Genomic DNA, 16676 nt, shown 5'->3' on the forward strand with positions numbered 1-16676 from the left:
CGGTTGGCTGGCCTGCCTGCTGGTCGAACTCCTGATCTAGGGGACAATTTGCATATTAGCCTTTTATTATATAGGGTATACACTGAGTGGCCAGATTATTATGCGTTCAGAGATCATAATCATCTGGCCATTCAGTGTATATTTCCCACCCTTTCATGATTTTCTCCGCACTCTGGCCCTGCAAGCCGGTCTTTGTGCCGGGGTAGGAAGGGGGGACAGGTGAGAGGGCATGGCAGAGCCGGCCATGTCCTCAGGGTCAGGTCGGCCAGGACGGGCGGGCAGGTGTGCCTACCTGCGTTGAGTGCCACGCGGGCCTGACAGATGACCAGCTGCGGGGCCATGGGTGTGGCGGGCCACAGCCGGTGCAGTGCCTTGGTGACCTGCAGGAGCTGGTGGGACTCATCGAGCACATAGAGGAGCTGGTCGCTCAGGAACAGGATGGCTGCTGCTGTGGCACCGTCCCTGTCGAGGATGGTGGCCTTCAAGGACACCTGGAGGTCATGCAGGGACAGTGAGCCTGAGTGACATGGCACCTGCCTGTAGAGAAGGCTGCTGGGAGGAAGCCTGGTCTTCGGGTGTTTTTATCAAACAAGGAGCACTGTGCCTGGCCTGTGTGGCTCAGTGGATAGAGTGTCGGCCCGGGGACCGAAAGATCCCGGGTTCAATTCCAGTCAAGGGCTTGTACCTGGGTTGCAGGCTCAATCCCTCGCTCCAGTGGTCGGGCGTGTGCGGGAGGCAACCAATGGATGTGTCCCTCTCACATCGATATTTCTCTCTCTGTCTCTCACCCTCCCTTCCCCTTTCTCTAAAAATCAATGGGAAAATATCCTTGGGTGAGTATTAATAAACAAAAGGAAGGAAGGGAGGGAGGGAGGGAGGGAAGGAGGGAGGAAGACTGTATTAGGCAACTGAGCCAAAAGAAAAAATATACGGAAAAGTCCAGTCCAGCTGTGGGAATGACAATACTTCTTCCCTTCCTTTCCCCACTCCATTCCTGAAATTACACACGTGATAAAAGCGTGTTTTGTAACATGACAGGTAAACATGGAACACACCCCTTTTTCCCACCCTCCTCTCCGTCATGTCGCTCCTTTCTGCCCTGCCCCTGGCCCCACGTGGGGTGAGGACCTGGTGGTTCTCTCGCGGGATTCCTCTCGTGCACCGTCTCACCTGGAGAGCTGCCCATTGCGGTGCTCGCCTGGCCCAATCCTTCCTGTGATGGATCAGGGTGCCCACACGACTCCGGGACTCCTGGAGCAGACCCCGTGCTGCACTACTTACAAAGTTCTCTCTTCCAACTCAGCCTTTACCAGAACTAGAGGTAAAACTTAGTCTCTTGTCTGCCTAAGCCTTTTGCTGAAGAACCTCTCTTTCTGACTCTGGAACCCAGGAGGGGAAGGAGGTATCATTTGTCCGATCCTCCAAGGACCCCATCGTTACCACTGCCTGAGAGACCATGGCTCCCTTTGAAGCAGCCGTGATGTCGCTACTTGACCTTGACCCCCCATCCATCCAGGGGCCCCCAATCAGTGATGATCTCTCCATCATTGATGTTTCTATGCCTTCACACCTTGACCCCTACCTCCCTGACCTTAACCCCACCTCCCTGACCTTGACCCCACCTCCCTGACCCCCACCTCCCTGACCTTGACCCCACCTCCCTGACCTTGACCCTATCTCTCCCCCCAACAGGCAGCTCACGTCTAAGCTATGAGGACCCGCCTAATGCCGGGCTCATGGCTCTCTGGCTTGGCTTGAAAACAATAAATCTATTAATCTGAGCTAAGAAACAGAGAGAATTATCCAGTGACAGGATGGAGAGGAGCAGAAAGGAGGGTATAGCTGAAACAGATTTATGGGCAACACCAGACTGAAGATCCAGGAATGAGGACCGAATGCAAATCCGCCTTCTCATCAGTGTGATCCCTCAAGCTGCGTGCGTATCTTCATAATAAAACACACCCTAGGTTATGAGTTTGCTTGAGCCTCTGTTCCTTCCAACTGAAACCACCTAACTAACACGGGGATGTTCAGAACTTAGATTGGGGCGTGTCAAGCAAAGAATCTGTCTGAAGAACCCAAGGTTTAAATGTAAACTGTCAGTTCACAGATGGTAAATAGCCCTGGCTCGGTTGGTTGGAGCGTCAACCCCATAACCCAAAAGGTTGAGGGTTGATTCCCAGTCAGGGCACATGCCTAGGTTGCGGGTTCAGTCCTGGTTGGGGCTCGTGCAGGAGGCAGCCGATGGATGTTTCTCTCTTACATCCATGTTACTCTCTCCCTTTCCCTTCCTCTCTCTCTAAATCAACAAGCAGATTCTTGGGTGAGGATTTGTTAAAAAGGATGAAGAAGAAATGGATGGTTTTGTGTCTGCCCAGCTATCTCTGGGGGGGACCTTCCTCCTCGGGGCGCACAGAAACACTTTCTGCAGAACTTCCGGCTTCTACCACTATTATCTCATTTCCTTTTATTGTCACTAAAAAGTCCAAGTAAAATAAGGAAACGGGCTGAGAGGTTCTATGACTTTCCAAGTTACAAAGTCAAAAGGGTCAGAGTCAGGAAGAAACTCAAATCCTATTTCCTCTTTATATTATTAATTATTATTATTATCATTATTGTGGTCAGAACATAATATTTACCCTCCTGACCATTTTAAGTGTCCAGGTCAGTGGTGTTGCGTGCAGTCACATAGCTGTGGATCAGATCCAGAACTTTTCATCTGGCAAATACAAAACTCGAAACTTGCCCTGGTGGGTGTGGCTCAGTGGATAGAGCATCGACCTGTGGACTGAAGGGTCCCGGGTTCAATTCCAGTCAAGGGCACATGCTGGGGTTGTGGCTCGATCCCCAGTGTGCGCATGCAGGAGGCAGCCGATCAGTGATTCATCACTGATGTTTCTCTCTCTCCCTCTCCCTTCCTCTCTGAAATCAATAAAAATATATTTAAAACAAACCAAAAAAGCCCTCTGAACTTAGTTAATGACTCCCCTGTCCGGCTCTCTCCAGCCCCTGGAAACCACCATTCTACTTCCGTTTCTACGAATTTGACTCCTCTAGGGCCCTCGGAAAAGCGAAATCACAGGGTCCTGTCGTCATGTGCCTGGCTGATTTCACTGAGAGTCTTCCTCCAGGCCCCTGCCTGCTGCCATCTGTGCTGGAATCACGTTCTGTGGAGGTGGGCCACGCCTTGTGTACCCACTCGCCCACCCGAGGTTGGGGTTGCCCCCTCCTGGCTGCTGTGATGAATGTGACGAGGAACATGGATGTGCAGATAGCTCCCGGCCCTGCTTCCCATTCCTGTGGGTGAACACCCAGGTTTCCTGGCATCTGGGTGTTGGGGGCTTTGTCTGAGACTCGGGGTCATTGCCACACTCCATGCTGCTTCAGGCTCAGAGAGACGCGGGGGATGCTCAGCACGGAGCCCGGCTCCTCGTGGGGCCGCAAATGACAGGGAACATGAGGGAAAAATAGGGGAGAAAGGCAATTCATGCATTCCCACTGCCGTGTGTAAGGAAACAGCGAGTGTCAGGGGGGTTTCAATGGGGTAAAAAGGGAATAAAAGTCATGCAGCCGACACCTAGAAGGCTCATCTCAGGAAATGTCTGCATCTGCAGTTTTTAACACCTTGTTCCGTCCACCCACTCTGAGGAGCGAGTCACTAGACGAGGAGAAGAAGGGCGGAGGCCCCCTGCCCCATGGCCTCGTCCCGTGGGGCCCCGCCCGCCCACACCTGGGCCCAGGCTGCAAACACCATGGTTCCTCCTGGACACGCCAGGGCTCCTAGCGAGAACGCAGCCTCATCTATCCCCGCCGCCCCCCACTCTCCATAGATCCAAGCACAAAAGACCGAGAGAGGGTGACCCAGCGGACAAAGGCCCTTTGAGCTCCTTGGAAAGGAGCTGGGGCAATGAAAGGGGTCCAGGGGCCGTTCTTCCCACTTGCACTAATTAGACATTTTTCTGTTGGCCATTGAGAACCGCTGAAAGGCCAAAGCGCCAGATTCATTTCTAAAGTGTTTACAGAAGTTTGCATCTGTTTGTGTCTCTTCAGGAGGAAAATAAGCACTTCAATAGCTTTGTGGGAACCGAAAGGGAGCCCTTGAGGGCTGGCCTGCAGCTGCATAACTTAGCTCCCTCCTGCTCCGGCCTGTGAGGAGGAGGAGGAGGAGGAGGAGGAGGAGGAGGAGGGAGGAGGGAGGAGGGGGAGGAGGGGGAGGAGGAGGGGGAGGGGGAGGAAGAGGAGGAGGAGGGGGAGGAGGGAGAGGAGGAGGAGGGAGGAGGAGGGGGAGGGGGAGGGGGGAGGAGGAGGGGGGAAGAAGGGGGGAGGAGGATTAGGAGGAGACATGGGGCCGCAGGAGGCCCGCCAGGCACCGTCCTGGCCGGCCACACTGGCTTCTCTCCCTCTCTGAGCAGGACACGCAGATTTGGGGGGTTCATACTTGTGGGCTAGCAGCACTCTGAGAAATGAACCCCACTTTCAACGCTCCAAGGACAGGCGGTAAATTCCTCAGCAGCAAAGCTGAGTCCAGCAGCACCCTGGACTGGCCCCGGGGCCTCCGGGACCTCTGACTGCAGCGGAGCAATGAGAGGCTGAGTGTGCGGGGAACCCGGGAGTGCGCCCCATGGAACCCCCTGGTTCTGCACAGTCAGAGGAACAGAAAGAGGGCCATGCCCAGAGAGGCAGAGAAAGAAAACAACACAAGCCCAGCTCGCCGTCCATGGGGCGTCCTGGGGAAGGCGTGCTGTCTGCACGGAACCTGGCCGGCTCTGTCTGTGCAGCTCTGAGGCCACAGCCGACCTGCCGTGGAAGGGGACACGACAATATGGCCTTGCCCGGCAGGGTGGCCGGGCTGGGGGAGCGTCATCACGTGTAGCCAAGGGCTGCGGGCTAGATCCCCGGTTGGGCAGTCGGGGACCTACGGGAGCCACCTGATTGATGTTTCTCTCTCTCACTCTCAAATCAATAAAAACATATCCTCAGATGAGGATTAAAAAAATAAAAGAAAGTGTGATTTTTACATAGTGGCTCAGTAACAGATCATAGTGCTGACCCAGCATCAGATATTCAAGATGAAAACAAGCCGGAAGAACGCTCCTGTCTCTCTTCTCCGCAGCTGATGGGAGAGGCTGCCAGGCGCCCATGCCCACAGGTCCTATCCCTGCTGAACAATGGGGTTAGATCCACATTCACGAGGTGAGGGCCTTAGGTACCTGCGGCGCAGGCCCACAGATACATGGCACGCACTCAGGCACGAGGCAGGCAGGCATGCACGCAGGCACGCAGGCAGGCAGGCACACAGGCAGGCACGCAGGCATGCATGCAGGAAGGCACGCACGTAGGCAGGCAGGCATGCAGGCAGGCACACACGCAGGCAGGCAAGCAGGCATGCAGGCATGCAGGCAGGCACGCACACAGACATGCAGGCAGGCACGCAGGCAGGCAGGCACACACGCAGGCACGCAGGCAGGCACGCAGGCATGCAGGCACGCAGGCATGTAGGCACGCAGGCAGGCACGCAGGCACGCATGCAGTCAGGCAGGTAGGCACGCACGCAGGCCAGCAGGTACGCATGCAGGCATGCACGCAGGAAGGCACGCACGCAGGCACGCACGCAGGCAGGCAGGCAGGCAGGAACGCATGCACGCAAGCACTCAGGCACTAACCACTCCCTTCGTGGTGGAGATTCGGGGTCCAATGGAGTTGGAGGCACAGGGGAGCTCCAGGGCTGGGAGGCTGAGTCAGGCAGTGAAGGAATTAAACTTCACCCTAAAATTTCTATTCACAGTGATTGGAAACATGCTAACGAGCCTGCCGAAGGGCTTTGGTGGATAGCAGGACCGTAGCGAGGAAGAGGGTGTGTGCCGCGCTCACGTCTGCCCGCATTAGCCCGCCCCTCCTCGTGACGCCAGCCCCAGTGCGCCCCAGCCCTGGCTCAGTGCCCTAGGTACTCACACCAGTGACAATGGCCGCTGATGGGGTGGAGGAGGGGGAGACGAACCAGGACAAAGCCATCTTGCATTGCTGTTCAGGGGGCATAGGAAAGGGAAGCTGTGGCTGAGGAGCAAACCGGGAGACGGGGGTGGAGGGCTGTATGTCCCGAGGTGAGGAATCAGCAGAATGAACAAGTGAGAAGTGCTGATGCCTGCATCGCTGTGCACCAGCCGTGACTGCTGAGGACCGCTCGGGGTCAGCAGGGCTCCTGGTCTGTGCACCTGCTGACCTGGGAGGAGGCGGAGGAGCAGGAACTGCCCCAGGTGGGGGCCCAGGACCTGTTATGTTTCCCTGGTCCCTCCTCCCTTCCCCAATGCAGCGCACAGACTCAGCTCCTTCCGAAAGTGGTTATCGTCTCCTCTGTCTCTGGGTCTAAAGATGACACTTTGAGCCCAGCCGACTTGGCTCAGTGGCTGAGCGTTGGCCTAGCAACCAGGAGGTCACAGTTTGATTCCTGGTCAGGGCACATGCCCGGGTTGCAGATCCCCAGTGTGGGGCGTGCAAAAGGCAGCCGATCCATGATTCTCTCATCATTGATGTTTCTTTCTCTCTCCCTCTCCCTTCCTCTCTGAAATCAATACAGATATACAGTATATAACACTTTGAATCATCTACACCTACTCTTTCACCCGCCCTTTCCCAAATCTGCTGTAAATGACACCACCTGTTTAAGGAAAGAGAAAGCAATCCCAAAATAGACACCCCTCCACCCCGGACCTGCCCATGGCCTGACCTCTGCCCTGGAGTTGCCAAGGCTGTTGTGACAGGTCCCTGCCTCATCCCCACTGAGCCCACCCTAAGGCGCCGGCAACCTCCCCACCCAGTGACCACTTACTGACCCTCATCTGACTCAAACTCCCAAGCACCTGGGGGTGACAGTCACCCTGCCTTTTCCAGTCACGTGACCTGTGGCATTTCCCACTGTCCTGGTAATTCTGAAAACATAGCACAGTCATTTAAAACCATTTTCTTTTATTGACTCACCTCAAAACCAATGAAACTGTTCTGTCACTTTACAGTTTTCTAATTCAAGAGTCACATTCATACAAACAGTAGAAATAAAGGTTTCATCAATAAGGGTTAGCCTTGCTTTAATAAAACCTCATTAAAAAACCCCAGACAACTAAATTATGAAGTGTGGACATAAGAAATTGTTTTGTTGCTACGACAATGTTCACCCTTTGCTGTCATGTTTAATCCTCACCAAAGGATATTTTTCCACTGATTTTCAGAAAGAATGGGAGAGAGAGGGAAAGAGAGAGAAACATCGATGTGAGAGAAACACATCAATTGGTTGCCTCCTGCACCCACCCCAACCAGGGCCTGGGCCAGGGAGGAGCCTGCAACCAAGGTACGTGCCCTTGACCGGAATCGATCCCGGGACCCTTTAGTCCGTCACTCTATCCAGTGAGCCATACTGGCCAGGGCCATGTTCTTTTTTTATTTATTTCTCCTCATCAAAGGATATGTTTATTGATTTGAGAGAGAGAGGGAGAGAGAGAGAGAAAGACATCACCAGGGATTGAACCCACAACCTATGTGTCCTGACCGGGAATCAAATCCACAACGGTTTTGGTGTAGGGATGACACTCCAACCCTGACCCACCAGCCAGGCTCGCTATTATGTTATTAAAGAATGAGCTTTTCAACACCCCCACACCCCTCTGGCTGCAGCCCGGCTACGGCTCCAAGATTGGGTGTCTCTCACCCTCAGTCCAGGCCGAGGCAGAGGCAGAGAGCGTCTGATTGCCGGACTCACCATGGCTCCTGGAGCTGCGGGGACAGGACTCTGTCACCACTGATCCCATTTCACCAGCTGAGACAGTTACGTGGCCACGCCTGGGCGGCCTGAGGAATGTTGGAGCACCTGCCTCAGGTCAGGTGGCCAACCAATGGGCGGCCTCCAACAAGCAGGTCTTCAACCAGGGTGGCCCGTCTCTCGGTGCTGGGAGCGGGTCTCCAGGGTATGCGCAGGGGTCCTGATTCTTTGAGTTGATGTCAGAGCTCGAACTCAAATGCCTGATGCTGCTGACAATAAAGCTTTGCTGAATGAAGGAAGGCATATAGTTTGCATTCTGTTCCCTGACGGAAAAGATCTGAGGGATTGATTAAAACCCCAAAGCTGCCCGGCTGGTGTGGCTCAGTGGTTGAGCATCGCCTTATGAGCCAGGAGGTCACAGTTTAATTCCGGTCAGGGCACAAGTCCGGGTTGTGGTCTCCATCCCCAGAGTGGGGCGTGCAGGAGGCAGCCGATCCATGATTCTCTCTCATCATTGGTGTCTCTCTCTCCCATCCTGTCTGAAATCAATAAAAGAATATATTTTCAGAAAAGCTTTATTTTCATATTCTCATCTCACTGTGTAGAAATGGTTCTTTCCAGAAAAGTGAATGTTACTAGAAGCAAAGGTGGCATCCAGAGACTGGCCTGTCCCCTAAGCCTCGTGCCCAGGTGGGTCCCGGATGCGGCCCGCCGTCGCCATCACGCCGTCATAGAAGCAAATGCTGCGGGGGCTTGAGACAAACCCATTGCAATGCCTGCTGCGCTGCCTCTCAAGCCGCTACCCGCCCAGAACCCCAGTGCTGCCCCGCGCTTCATCTCTCCCCGCGAAGTGTAAACATGATGTTGAGTGAAAGGAGCTGAAGGAGAGCTCCCTTTCCCTTGAAATTCCATGTTTAAATGCGAGAGGGAGCAAGTCCTTTCTCCGACCAGCACTAATGACAGACGGGTCAGCGTGTCAGGCGAGTGGCAGTCACCTCGAGCACAGACAGTCCCCCTCCCCCAGCACAAAGGGCCTGGGACATGCATCACCTTGAAGACGGAAGAGCACTTCAAAGCCAGGGCGGTGCTGCGGCCCGCTGGTGGGGCGATTGGACCGCGGTCCCCTGGGACCAGGACGGGGGGCGCCCCTGAGCAGTGGGACACTAGCGTGAGGCAGGACCGAGGTCCCCGCAGCCTGCGGCCCCGGGACGCGCCTGGCCTCCCCGGGCAGCTGCCTTGTCCACAGATGTTTTAGCAACAAGTAGTGTCAGCATCTCGGGGGGGACCTGCCCCAGGGAAAGGGCAGAGTTCCAGACATGCTGCCCGTTGTGCCAGCCACACTCATGGAGAAAATCCAGCTCTCCAGCCCCATTCGCCACATTTCAAGTGTGTTCGAGCCTTGCGTGCTGGCCCTGACCCCTCAGGCAGCCAGGCCCCACCAGACCAGCTTCCTTCAGGCCGGCTGCCTCCAGCAGCTCCCGGGCCCCCAGGGAGACCCTAGGGGACCGAAAGGGGCTGTGAGTCTGAGCCCCTCAGTGGTCTGTCCCCGGGTGGGCGGGTCAGCTCCCTGCACCGTGTCCTCGCTGTTACAATGTGAGGAGGAGGAGGAAGAGAAGCACTGGAGGCAGTTCTGAGAATTAAATGAGAAGACGCTTGTGCACTTTGCAAACTGCACAGGGATGTATGAATGACAGTCACTCCTCCACGCCTCGAGACTACTGACAGGGGCAAGGAGTTTAATCCTCTCCCCGCATCCTCTCAGCCACCCGCTTCCCTTGGCTGCAGCCCCCATTAGCTTAGGCCACGGGTCTGTGTGTCTGGTTTTGGTGGGTGGGAAGGTGGGGATTTACTGCTTATATTAACACTGCAGAGAGGCTGTGATGTAGCTCAGGGTCTTTCCTGGGTTTTTGTTTTGAAGGCAAAGACAATATGTAAGTTCTGGGAATATATCCTTAAAAAAAAACAAACACCCACCAGAAAGAATGCATGCACCCCTATGTTCATAGCAGCACAAGTTAACAATAGCCAAGATCTGGAAACAGCCCAAGTGCCCATCAGCAGACAAGTGGATAAAGAAGCTGTGGTACAGTTACACCATGGAATACTATGCAGCTGTAAAAAAGAAGGATCTCTTACCCTTTGAGACAGCATGGAGGGCCCTGGAAAGTACTGTGCTAAGTGAAATAAGCCCGTCAGACAAAGACAAGTATCACATGACCTCACTCATATGTGGAATATAATGAACAGAATGAATTGACCAACAAAATAAGACCCCAAGCAGGGAGGCAGGGACCAGACTGACATCCTTGGTGTGGGGTTGGAGGGATGAGAAGAGATAAACCAAAGACCTTATATACTTACTAGAGGCCCAGTGCACAAAATTCATGTATGTGGGGTCCCTAGGCCTGGCTGGCAATTAGGGCTGATCTGCAGGGTGATGGCCTGGGGCCTGCAGGCTGGGAGCAACTCCTGTGTTGAGCATCTGCCCCCTGGTGGTCAGTGCACATCATAGTGACCAGTCGTTCCACTGGTTGTTCCACTGTTCGGTCGATTTGCATATTAGGCTTTTATTATATAGGGTAGGCACAGCCCATGGACATGGGCCACAGGGTGGGAAAGACCTGGGGGTGGGTAGGGACTGGGAGGTGGGGGTTAAAGAGAGGAAAATGGGAGATATCTGTAATTCTATCAACTATAAAAAGTATATTAAAAAAAGACAATGTCTATACATTTATTTGCCTATGAAATAAAAAGTTTAGGGTATTGTCATTGCTTGTACCTCCTGGTCTCCAGACATATTTTATTTGAGAAAAAAATGCATAGAAGTGCACACAGTCTCTCCATTGACACTCATCCGAGACAATGTGGGTGAGAAACTTTCTGGAAAGCAAGCCGGTGCCCTGGGGCTTCCTTAGATCCTGAGCTGAATCCCGACCCCAGACCGCCCCCTGGTGGAGGCAGTGGTGTCATTAGCTCCCGGTCTGTGAGCTCGGGACTAAGCGTGTCAGCGATGTTGGTACGATGCTCCCTCTTCAGCCTGATCCTGAGAAGACGGGCCTGAGTCTGGGTGGAGCCTGCACATCACCCTGATGACAGGTGGGGAGTGTGTTCACAGGGAAGGCAGAAGTGAGCCCACAGTTGTGCGTACACGAAACGCAGAGTTTACTTTGTATTATTATTTATGTACTAGAGGCCCAGTGCATGGAATTCATGCATGAGTGTGGTCCCTATGCCTGCCCAGTGATTGTAGCACGAGCATCTGGCATGGAAGGGCAGGTCCCAGCTGACCTCTGGGCTCTGGGTAGCACCTGGGCCTCCGGGCCCCCGCACTCCTCCCTTCACCTGAGTGATCTGGCCCCCACTAGGGCTCCCTCAGTGCCTGGGAGCTTGTGGCAGCCCCACCCCCTATCACCACCGCTGGTCGCTGTCTGCAGGGTGATCAGTGGGGCGACTGGACCCCACTCACACCCGCCTTGGCCTGGCACCGCCCGCTCACTTGCTCTACCATCCCACCGCAGTCCCCCTTTCATTGGGGCTCCTCTGACTCCACTGCCACCTGCTGCCAGCACACATTGCTGATGCCTTCCTGTTCCATGCTGCCCTCTAGTGGTCAGCACACATCGTAATGAGTGGTTGGACTCCCAATTGAGAGGACAATTTGCATATTAGGCTTTTATTATATAGGAGTATTTTCCATAAAAACAACTGTAAACCTACTTTTGCCATCCTCCCGTATTTAAGCTCTCCAACTTTTATTTATTTATGTATTTATAATATATTTTTATTGATTTCAGAGAGGAAGGAAAGGGAGGAGAGAGATAGAAACATCAATGATGAGAGATAATGATTGATTGGCTGTCTCCTGCATGCCCCACACTGGGGATTGAGCCGCAACCCAGGCATGTGCCCTGACCAAGAATTGAACCGTGACCTCCTGGTATATAGGTTGATGCTCAACCACTGAGCCTCGCTGGCCGGGCATTTCAGCACCCCAACTTTCAAGTAAGAAGCATTTCAAACAAGAATGCAATGTGGCACGGTGCAATCAAAACTGCAGCTCTGGCCGGCGGGCAGGTGAGCGTTTCAGGACACAGGTGTCTGCATAGCCTCTCTCTGTGCCCTCCTCCCCTCGCTTGGCCTGGTTTGTAGATGCCTGGCCTCAAGATGCTTTTCTAAAAGCTGTTCCCTCCCTTTAGTCAGCTGGCTGAGGGGGCCACGGGGAGGGGCTGTCTTAGGCCTCAGAGAATCTCCATTGATGGCAGCGCTTAGGGCGACACGCCTGGCGGGTCAGGGAGCAGGTGGGGTGTCCTATCAGTAGCTGCTGCAGCCCGGCGCCCACCAGGTCCTGCAGGTTGGCTTTGTCCTCGGGGCCCGCAGCGGGCTTGTACTGCCACTTCTCAGGCACGAAGGGCCACACCATGCCCTTGGCCTCCCGGAGGAGGGTCTGCAGCTCATCGGGGAGTGCAGCTGGAAAGGTCAGAGTTCAGGTGAGGAATGGCTCCCAGAGGAAGGCGGTGGCCCCTGGGTTATGATGAAGCACCTCAGTGGCAGAGACACTGCCCCAGCCCCCCAGGCCAGTGGGAGCTGTGGTCAGGCCCCCAGAATAACAGCAAGGGGCGACCTGTCCCTCCGGGCAGGTGGGGCAGTGGGGTACGGAAAGGTTCAGGGGGAAGCGAAGCACTTCTGTGAGCAGCTCTGTGTGAAGCGGGACAGGATGTAGGAGACACAGTTTCCCTGAAACATGAGAAAGGGACTGTCCGGGGCGCACCTGGGGCTGCAGCTGCAGACACCACCTGGGCCCCTTTGCTCCCACTCCTCCCTCACCTGCACTTTCACTGCAATGGGATTTGAATGCAGAAAAGAACAGGGAAAACCCAAATGGGGTGTGAAATGGTATCAGTCTTCTGTGAAATGCCCTTGCCTCACGGAGCAGATCTATTTAATCACTTTTTAAATACATTTATATTGCTATTGACTTCAGAGAGGAAGGGAGAGGGGGAGAGAGATAGAAACACCAATGATGAGAGAGAATCATTGATCTGCTGCCTCCTGCACACCCCACACTGGTGATCGAGCCCACAATATGGGCATGCACCCTTGACCAGATTCGAACCCAGGACCCTTCAGTCTGCAGGCCAACACTCTAGCCACTGAGCCAAACCAGCTAGGGCTATTTAATCTCTTCGTGGCCACCACACCTAATTAGCACACCCGTCCACACTCTTCTGTCCAAACGCAGTGAACTCAGAAAGCTCTGGAAATTTGAAGGTGTTCCCTTAAGTTTGATGCCCAAAGCAGCTTGAAGTGATGAGAGGCTACTGGTGGTTGTGTTTATCCTATGGAGTGAGCTCAGTCAAAAATTTTGCTGCAAAAATGCTCCTGTTTGACTCTGGTTGCCGCCCAGTTCCTGCTGGCATGTGGGCGTCCAGAGGCCACATGCCATGCAGTGCCTCCCAGACATCTGGGAACCTCTGGATTCTGGAACTCATGTGTCACCAGCTCTGCCTTTCCAGGTGTGAGCTGTGCAGACACCGCAGACTCAGCATCCCTCTGACAGAGCTTGTTGCCTTCCCTCCAGCTGTGTCTCCCTTCTATCCTCTGCTCCCACACTCACCGAATCCCCAGATCGGACACCAGGAGTCAGTTTGGACTTCATGTTCTCTCTTCTCTCTGAATCTAAATGGGTATCAAATGCTGAAGCCCATTTCCCTCTTCACTAGGAGTAATTCCTATCACTTTCACTGCCTCCAGTCTTGTCCGCCCACCCCATCTTCCGCCTTGTTGATCCTAGTTTTCCGAGGCACAGGTGGCTGGGCATGGGCCTGTACTGAGTTCTTTAATAGTTTTCACACCTGCTGGCCCTATTTTGCTTGCTCTCTCCCAACCCCTCTGAGGTCAAGCTCAGGCTCACCAACAGCATTCAAGGCAAGCATGCCATTTCCTGTCAGCCCCCCTGCCTCCCATGCCTGAGGTGCCCTCCTGAGCATCCACAGATCTCTGGGCCATGCCCCTCTCAGCACGCATTTCACAGAAATTAGTGAGAACATCAAAGACATGAAAAAGGACCCCTGTCAGAAATTAAGCATACACTAACTGAAATGAAGAATAATTTACATGGAATCAACAGTAGAGTAGAGGCTGCTGAGAGTCAAATCAACAATTTGGAATATGAGGAAGCAAAAAACATCTAATCAGAAGAGCAAAAAGAAAAAAGAATCCAAAAATATGAAGATAGTGTAAGGAGCCTCTGGGACAATTTCAAGCATACCAACATTCGAATCATGGGGGTGCCAGAAGGGGAAGAGAGAGACCAAAATATTGACAACCTATTTGAAGAAATAATGACAGAAAACTTCTCCTACCTGGTGAAAGAAATAGACTTACAAGTCCAGGAAGTGCAGAGAGTCCCAGACAAGAGGAACCCAAAGAGGCCCACACCAAGACACATCATAATTAAAATGCCAAGGGCTAAAGACAAAGAGAGAATCTTAAAAGCAGCAAGAGAAAAACAGTTAGTTACCTACAAGGGAGTACCCATACGACTGTCAGCTGATTTCTCAACAGAAACTATGCAGGCCATAAGGGAGTGGCAAGAAATATTCAAAGTGATGAATAGCAAGGACCTACAATCAAGATTACTTTACCCAGCAAAGCTCTCATTTATAATTTAAGGTCAGAAAAAGAGCTTCACAGATAAGTAAAAGCTAAAGGAGTTCATCACTGCCAAACCAGTATTATATGAAATATTGAAGGATATTCCTGAGGAAGAAAAGGAGGAATAAAATAGAACCAGAGGCATGGAAACATGGAACAGATTAAACAAAGAACTTATATGTCCTATATTACCTATGGACACAGACAATAGGGTGGTGAAGACCTGGGATGTGGCATGAACCGGGTGGAGGGGGGCAATGGGGGAAAATGGGGGACATCTGTAAAACTATGAACAATAAAGATTTTCAAAAAAAAAAAAAAAAGAAAGAAATGCATTGATGATCCAGACAAGAGAGATTGGACTGATGCAGTGACATGTTTATGGAAAGCAGAGACATCTATGGAAACGGATGAGGCATAAAAGCCCCATTTGAGAGAAAGTACGTGCCACCATTGAGAAGTTGCCTCCGTTTTTCTCATAATTGAAACGTGCGGGCACCAGCCCACTCGGAGCCTTTGTTCCCCTTGAACCTCACTGTGTCTTGTGGCCTCCTGTTTACTGAAGCCTAAAATGAGAACTGACAGTGATTCACTATGACAGAGTGGCCTTCCTCCTGCCCTCTCATCCCCCCGCTCCCCATTCCTGCCCCAGATCCGTGGTCCCTGGGTCATCTGCCTGCCTGGGGAGAGATGGGGGTGGGGGGACCTCACCTCGGTGTGGCTGGTCCTCATCCCTGCGCTGGTCCTGAGCAGGTGCGCCCAGAGCCTCTGCCAGCTGCTTCAGCAGGTGCAGGCACTCCTGTAGTTGTGCAGCCACTGCACCCGGCCTGTCCATGCCCTCCCTCACGCAGGTGAACGTCCCTGGTCCACGGGCTCAGCCACCTAGGAGAAAATATCCATTCTCAGTAAATGAGGCCCTTCGAGGTGATTCGCTGAGCATCCATGACCTGTAAGACTCGAGGAGACCAGGAAGATGCAGACAGCCTGGGGTTCTATGGGGTCTGTGCAAATTCCCTCCAGGGCCCGGTCCAGGCAGCAGCCCCTCTGAGCAGGTCCCGGAGACACCACCACTGCAGCGATGTTGGTGGAGCCACAAGGAGCCTGCAGAGGCAGAGTAATGCACCTCTGATGACATGGCTTCCAAACCCCTCCGGTCCGTCCGTGGGTCCCGGGGACACCACCGCCTGCCCCTGTGGAGTCCCCAGGAAGCTTCTGGCTGATGCGCCTGCTATTCAGACACAAGCCCATGGGAACCCACTGCTGATTCCCCAAGTGTGTCCTTCGTGGCATTTGGAGTAAGATAGGCAATGATAGCCCTGGCCGGTGTCGCTCAGTGGATAGAGCAACGGCCCTGCGAACGAAAGGGTCCCAGGTTTGATTCCGGGCAAGGGCATGGACCTGAGTTGCAGGCTCCTCCCTGGGGTGTGTGCAGGAGGCAACCAATCGATGTGTTTTTCTCACATCGATGTTTCTGTCTGTCTTTCCCGCTCTCTTCCACTCTCTCTAAAAATCAATGGAAAAGTATCCTCAGGTGAGGATTAAAAATAATAATAATAACAATAATACATTAAGATAGTCAATGACAGATGCTGAATATAAAGTTCTCCCCAGCTGGGCACACTCCCAAATAAGAGGGAGATGATAGCTCAGAAAACCCAGCTTCCTAGCTTTGTCATACGATGAACAGGTCTCCCTCACTGCAGTTTAACAGATGTGTGGTTGACATGCCTCTTCTGTCAACATGACTACATTGTCATGAGCTACTGTAGTTACGGTCATTCAAGAACAAATAATGTACTGACAGTACAAAAAGGCCTGACTAATAAATACCAACCAGTTATCTGATTAACAAGCCTTTTTGTCTGTCTTCCCTTTGTTGAAGAATCTACACTAATAAAAGAGAAACATGCAAATTGACCATACCTCTGCTATGCCCACAAGCCACACCCACCAGCCAATTAGGAGCAAATATGCAAATTAACCCAACCAAGATGGTAGTGGTCACAGAGCTGGAGGGAGCAGGAGGCTTGGGTTGCCCTGGCATTGGAGGAAACCAAGCTTCCCGCCTGCCCTGGCTGGCCCTGGCCTCCGCTCAAGACTACAAAGTTTCAATTATAGAAGATAAATAAATCCCAGATACTTGCTTCCAGCCGGCTCTGGCCTCTGCTCAAGGAGGCGCTGAAAAAAAAAAAAAGAAAAAAAGGAGGGGCTGGGAGCTTGGGTCACCGGGGGCTGATCAGGCCAGGATGGGACAGCAGTTGTGGGTGATCAG

The 16676-nt window shown here is 53.1% G+C and overlaps 1 protein-coding gene across 1 annotated transcript in view; it reads right to left on the reverse strand.

The window, feature by feature from the left end:
- Positions 1-15239, reverse strand: part of ALPK1 (alpha kinase 1) — a gene marked incomplete at both ends in the record, with an annotated part of 33903 nt that extends 18664 nt beyond the window's left edge. The window contains 3 exon segments of the mRNA XM_080675495.1: positions 293-491; positions 12063-12217; positions 15116-15239. Coding sequence (XP_080531621.1) covers positions 293-491; positions 12063-12217; positions 15116-15239 — 478 coding nt within the window.
- Between the last annotated feature and the right edge of the window lie 1437 nt (positions 15240-16676).

Source organism: Plecotus auritus (genome assembly GCF_963455305.1).
Source record: "Plecotus auritus genome assembly, chromosome: 6".
In the NCBI taxonomy this organism is placed as follows: Eukaryota; Metazoa; Chordata; class Mammalia; order Chiroptera; family Vespertilionidae; genus Plecotus; species Plecotus auritus.